Source organism: Arachis stenosperma, chromosome 10, assembly GCF_014773155.1.
Source record: "Arachis stenosperma cultivar V10309 chromosome 10, arast.V10309.gnm1.PFL2, whole genome shotgun sequence".
NCBI classification, from domain to species: domain Eukaryota; kingdom Viridiplantae; phylum Streptophyta; class Magnoliopsida; order Fabales; family Fabaceae; genus Arachis; species Arachis stenosperma.
In genome coordinates, this window is record NC_080386.1 from 132113839 (window position 1) to 132121054 (window position 7216).

Below are 7216 nucleotides of genomic sequence, written 5' to 3' on the forward strand. Positions count from 1 at the left end.
ATAAAATATACAAGGTGGAGAATCAATATACACATATAAACATAAAAAATAACAAACATCGAGTCTTAAGATAGTTCTTCGCTTCCAAGAGTCTCCAAAATACTCAGTGTAGTGATTCGTGTCCTGCATCTGAAAACAAGAGTATATGTAAAACAAAGATAGGTTGTTTGCAACAGCGCAATGGAGGTGCGACGAGGCTGACTGCCTGCAACGACAGGCGGGATGGAGGCGCGACGAAACATGGATGCGTGCCGTGGTTGCGGACGCATATGGGAGCTGGAACGCGTGTGGTGTTTTGCAAGAATCCGATGGGGGTTGTCGGAAACAGGAATGGGACGTGTTGCAGATATGAAGAAAGGATCTGTGGTTGTTGACAGAGAAAGGAGAAAACGTAATTATGGGACAAATTGTTAATTTTTATTATTTAAAATGTGTTTACGGCTATAAAGCACGAACACTTCATTGAATTGCCGAGTTCGCGTGTCGGACACATTTTGGACACGACATTCATCAACACTCGTCCGACACGTGTGTCTGCTGTATCCAACCGTGCCTTAATAAAAAAATAAAAAATTTTTCTCCGGACACACTTGGACACACCTAAATACCATTACGTGTCCGCGTGTCCAACCTTATTCTTAACATATATCGCTGAAATGAGTTTAGAAATAATATATATTATTATTTATTAAAACAAAAAATATTTTAGATACTTTTATATAGTTAAAAAGACATTAAAAACAGTTAAAAAATTATTTTATATTTTAACAACAATAAAATATCAAAAATTCATTATAATTTATCTAAAAAATACTTTATATATATATATATATATATATATATATATATATATGTGCCGTGTCCCGTGTCTTATAAGATTTTAAAATTCGTGTGTTCGCATATCCCGTGTCGTATCGTGTCGTGTCTCGTGTCCGTGTATCATAAGTTTACGGTTGATTCAAATCTTAATTTTTAAAAAATTTAAAATTAATAATTATTAATTGGTGTTGTGTATATTATTTAGTGAGAATGTTATTCTCCTATATTGTTCCAACTTCCAAGTACATAATCCATAACCAGCAAAGGGGACAATTTAGTCATTTTCCGGTACCCGCACAGTATTTTTCTCCTGAGCCAATTCACATTTGAGCATAGTTGTCAGAACCGAACCGGTAATCGAACCGGTGAGGTCATTGGGTCACTGGGTTACTGGTTCAACCGGTGGGTCATTGGTTGAACCGGTTAACCCGGTATAATTAAGTAATTATGTAAAATTTAATTATTTTTTCTTTATTATAAGTACTTTTATTTTGTTTTTATAAAAATAATAATTATTTTCAAATTTTAATACTTTATTAATTAATTTATATTTATTGTATTATTGTATTATTATAAATAAAAACTTACATACAGTTAATTTTCATGTGAAGTTGATATTTAAAAACAGTTAGATGATTTGACAAGTTTAACTAAATATCATCTAACGATTTTCAATTATTAACTTCATATGAAGATAACTGCATGTGAGTCTTTACCTATTATTATATGCTACAATTATTTATTGAAAAAATAATATTAATAGATATCGTATAATCATAAAAAGAAAAAATAAATTATGGTTAATAATTTTTTTATCTTTTTAATATATATATATATATATATATATATATTAATAAAATTTATAGTTAAATAAAATATAATTGATTTAAAAATGAGTGACTTTAAAATTAAAATTAATTGAATATAAGTAAAATAAAAAATTACTATATGTATTCATTAAAAATAATATTAATATATTATATAATTATGAAAAGAAAAAATAAGTGAGTTTATAATTATTGTTAAATAAAAATATAATTAATTTAAAAATGAGTGAGTTTATAACTAAAATTAAAATAAAATAAATAAAAGTAAACTATTTGATGAAAGATATCTATATATATTATAATTTGCATATTTATAAATGAAAATCAACATAGCTCAGCGGCAAGGAGAGGTTTTGATCTTCCAGCAGATAGGGGTTCGAACCCCATATCACACATTTTGGATAATTTGCCTTTCAAACGGTTCGGTCAGACCGGTCTTACCGAGTTTGACCGGTTCTCACCGGTTTACTCCGGGTTTGACCGGTTCGTTCCGGTTTTATACCTTGTACGGTCCAAATATCAAACCGGACCGATACTAGGTCCGGTTCACCGGTTTTCCGGTCGAACCGGCCGGTCCGGTCCGGTTCTGCTAACTATGCATTTGAGACATCCAAATTAATATGCATTCATGATAATAATAAATTAATAAGTGATAAGTGTGTCTCAATTCTCAAGTCTCATCGATGTTTCTTTCTATGAAGTTTGCAGTTGCATCACACTGCAATCCCAGCCTTCTTTTTCATCAACACCATCACCATCACCATCAGGTACTTCATTTCACTCCTACTTTTTCTCCTTCAAATTCATCGCCAACACTTCCTCACTTCAACTTTAGGGTTTCGGCGATTTCACCGGTGGCTCCTCCCTAAAAAGACGCACTAGTACCCTAAAATTACAAACAACACTTTGCTCCACTTACACCAATGACAATGTAAGTAGTTTCATCTCAATTTGTCTCTTCAACAATATCTTTTTTATTTTTATTATTTTTCGTTTTTTTGATTAATAATTTTACGGTATAATATTTTATGAAACTTTTAAATAAGGTATTCTGTCATTTGTTTATGTTCTTAATTCGTAATTATGAAACTTTCTTCCTCTTTGCTGATTTAGTTAAGGATCTCTCTGTTTTTCATAGCTAGAAACTCAGGCGCAATCGACTTTATGTGAAGTTGATAGGTAAGAGCAGCTAAATAATTTAATTGAGTTGACTAAATTTTTATTTAAGGGCTTTCAATTATCAACTTCACATCGAGTTGACTGCACCGGAGTTTCCGCTCATCCTTTTTGGCGGTGTTTTTTTCCCCTTCACTTTGTAGTTTGTACTATCATGTTTTTTCTGGTTGGATTATTGTCTTATCTCTCATTGGTGCAAGGTTAGGCATATGAATTGTCAAGTGCAAACAGCCATGAAGGTATTTTACTTTCAAGGAGTATGCAGTAATTAGGATCTGTTCATTACAATATCTAAATTTCTAGTTACCATTTTGGGTTTCAATTTCAATTTCCAGTATGGCCTTTCATTTTTGACGATTTTGAAAGTTGCAACGTGCTGGACAGTAGTAGCCATATTATGAACCTTTATCTATTACAATTTACTGTAATGGACCAGATGATTGCTTTCTGATTTTTGGTGAAACATGTAAAATTTCTGTTGGAGCTTTGCTTTCAAATTGACCAAAAGGAAAACTTAGAGGCTGCTTGGTTGTGTTTTCATTTTCTGTTATAATTTTCAGTGTCTTTTGTTTCAAGATTTTATTGCTTCACTGTTTTCTTTCTAAAATCCTGGAAATATAAAGCAGTAGAAGTAAAATACAGAAAATGGAAATGCAAACTGCATAGGCTCTTATTGTTTGTCTGTCGTATCTTGCCTCCTGCAACTGAAAATAAATATGGATGCATATATTAATTTATTTAAGTTATATCTCTCAAACAATAGTGCAACCCCATTCCCTGATAAACTAAATTCGATACAGTTTTGGTCCTAATGTTTTGTGGCCTGGGCCCAATACTAACTTGTTTTCTTGAAATTTTCTTGTCTTTTCTTTTTAGTATTCTGCCTTTCTGAGGTTAGACTTGTTTAAGAAACACATGAGGACTGAATTTCCATTTTGGTAATCTGATTTATAGAAAGAGAATTTTGAAATTTTATTATTCTGCTCAATTATTAGGTAAATAAATATGTTATTGTGTGTTTTAATATCTTTGATCCTTGGTATTGTTTAGCTTTGGAATCGTTTTTTTAAGCTTGATAATAATGACAAGATGTTTTTAGGTTCCAAAGAAAGCGCAGAGAGTAAGAAAGGAGAGTCATCCACGAGCAATGAGTATGTGCTGCTTTTGCTATAATACATTTCCATCAGTTATGAGGGACTAGAAATGCTTTATCTGGTAAATATAGTATGCTTATGTGTATGTTACTTTCTGCTCTATCAATTGATTCTTGATTGTACTGACTCGAGTGTTCCATCCTTCAAATCTCCCCCTGGTCTAGTTCATGACATTTTACTAGTCTTCCTTACATTGTGAGAGACGGACTAATCATTTGATACCATTTTATTTCTCATTTTTCAAAATAAAGTAACCAAACTCTAAAATAACACGAGTACAGGACTTCATCACTTTGCCATTGTGATGGAGAATTAGCATGTATCTATATAATACCCTCTTTACAAAATTATAACCCCTTATTTGTTTGCTAGGATCCTGACGAAATTGAGGAGATATGGAATTTCTGGAATCCTGTCCTATGGACTTCTGAACACTGCATACTATCTCACGACGTTTCTTATCGTATGGTATGTGAACATTTGTCCCTCTAACATGGTCTGTGGTTTTCTTTTCCTCTTGTTATTCCAATTCATGTATTGAATAATACTTTTATACTTCTTATCTAATTTTCTTCATAAGGTTGGAGCTTTTCTTCCATCCCTTAAGTACTTTGAACTTTGTAAATTGTTTAAAAATCACTCAAATTAAGAATATATGCTTCATGTTTGTTAGGTTTTACATTGCTCCAGCACCAGGAAGGATGGGTTATCTAGCTGCTGTAGAAAGGTAAGAACATGTTGCTGGTACAGTGGTACTACTCCCATGTTTCTCTTGTTCGCTTTGTAAAACAATGATGGTTAACAATGACCATTGAATGTTATGTTTAGATTTCTCAAAGTGATGGCCATGGTGTGGGCTGGTAGTCAAGTTACCAAACTTATCAGAGCTGGAGGGTGAGCTACCTGAATCTTTCATAGTTTTAACTGTGTAATCCATGTAAATATGCTGTCTTGTGAGTTAATGATATATACTACCTCTGCCCTCAAAAGTTGTCAAATTGAAAAAAAAAAAAAAAATGATACATCCAGAACTTATATGTCCGCCTTTATTGATCTTGTTGCAAAACTATTTATATGGATGATTGTGTTAGGCTTTCGAGGACTGGTCATTTTGATTGTAAACTTTGCCCGAGTAATGTAATGGCAGCATTTTAGATTGCCATGATTCTTTGGGATCACAACTGTTTAAAACCATATGCTTGTGAATGTGTATAAATAACCTATCTTTGTAAGCTTTTTTTTAAAAAAGGGTTATCTTTGTACTGTTGCCATTTCATGTTTATGAATTATGGTTGTTTGCTTGTTTGCATCCGTCTGCATATGTACAAATAGGAAAATCTCTTTTTTGGTGCTCAGTCTGTTCTAAAATATGTCACTTTTGAATTTTGGTATTCAAAACTCAATGTACTTGGGTACAAAATTTATGTCCAGATACATTATTAATGTACTAAAGTTTTAAAATGAGATATATTTTGAAATATAGAGTAATTTTAAATGAATCAAATTCTGAGATGAGTACACGTTTTTTTACAAATGATGGAGTTACTTGTTATGCAGAGCATTGGCGTTGGCGCCATTTGTTGATAGAGGATTGTCATGGTTTACTGCTAAATTTAAGTTTCAATCACAGGGAAAGGTAACTTTCTATAACTTGAATTTCATTCTCTACCCCTTCCTTTTCTTTATAAGCTTGTCCTTTGCATTTCTTGTTCTAAGTTATTCAATTTTGCAATCTGCAGGCCTTTATGACAATAGTGGGATTCTGTGTTGGATTGGCCATTATCTTATTTTTGGTCATCACACTGCTCTGGGCTTGATTCAGTTCCTGCTTTTATTTATTTAGATTTTGTTACATGACAGCGATTAGGTATGATTGTGAACAATCAAATTTATTATCCTCATTTTATATTTAATTATATATTATTACAATTGTTAGAGAAATTATTTTTTACACTTACTGCTTAAAATGGTTGTATGAATAGAAACATTCAATTGATTAGTGGTTGGTGTATATGAAAAAAAAATGTTGACTCTAAACAAATCAAATGAAACTTCAAGAAAAAAAAAAATGAACACAAATTTTTTCAATAGTAATTGGTTGTGTTATAATGGTAATAAATTGAGGTAAAATCACATGTTTCACTATCATGTTTTTATTATATTCTACCAAAAAAAGTCGAGCATTTGTTAAATGAAATTTATAAAATCATTACATTAAAAAAAAAGGGAGATCTCAATTCTCAATCCATAAATTGCTATCACGGGCAAACTTTAGCGTTAGTGTGTGATTTGAGGGAGGAAACTTTGAAAATTTTGCAATGTTTAATTTGATATAATTGTTAAGAACGAGGTAAGGGTTCCGATTGAGCCACTAGTATTGTTTTCCCTAATTTGATTATAAAATTTTACCCCAAGGAACAAGGATAATATTGTTACCTCTGATATGTTCTAAAGAATATAACTGAAACCTTTCAATACATTATGTATAAAATTTAAATTAATAAAATATTAAAAATAAAATTAAAACAAAACCAAAGGGATAATATAACTAAATAAATCTCATCACGTGACACTTTGTCGATCTCGGTAGACAGTAGTCTACTACTAAACTATTGTTAATAACGTATTGTTAGGTTAATAACTATACTATTTTATGTTCATTGCATAAATTATCTGCAAATCAATGTTTGTATAAAAAATTTTAAGTCATTAAAATTAAATTCATAAGAATTTTTTTATTATATAACAAAAAATAGATAAGTAAATTGAGAAATTCTATGAAAATACTATAAACTCTTAAATTATTCTTTATGACTATACAGAAATATGAACAATAATAATTCTAAATTATAAAGATGTAAATTAACTTTATATTTATTAAATATTAAAATTATAAATTTATTTTTTTTTACAGAAAATCTTAATGTGCTCCGACAAACTTAAGAGTCTAACACTCTTTGAAAATAAAACTATTATGAAAGATAAAAAAATTTTAAATTCTAAATTTAAATTATTAATATAAAATATAATAAATAAATTATTAAAAAATTTGTTCCATTAACAAAAGTCAACATATCTAAGGAACCTTTAAGAATAATAAATATTAAATGATTAGAATGATTAATGTGATGTGCCCGAAAGTCTAATACTCACTTTACTTGGATGTAATAATAAATTTAGAGAAACAACTTGAGTTAGCTCACTTGTTCCTTTAGTTTATATGTAGTAATCTATATATGC

At 30.4% G+C, this 7216-nt stretch overlaps 1 protein-coding gene across 1 annotated transcript; it reads left to right on the forward strand.

The window, feature by feature from the left end:
* The first annotated feature begins 2307 nt into the window (after positions 1-2307).
* On the forward strand, positions 2308-5917 carry LOC130956019 (uncharacterized). The gene is made up of 9 exons (XM_057883041.1): positions 2308-2413; positions 2482-2577; positions 3028-3061; positions 3922-3973; positions 4349-4444; positions 4650-4703; positions 4805-4870; positions 5534-5612; positions 5716-5917. The coding sequence occupies exons 1-9, from the start codon at positions 2330-2332 to the stop codon at positions 5791-5793; spliced, it is 639 nt and encodes a 212-aa protein (XP_057739024.1). The 5' UTR covers positions 2308-2329; the 3' UTR covers positions 5794-5917.
* The last annotated feature ends 1299 nt before the right edge of the window (positions 5918-7216 follow it).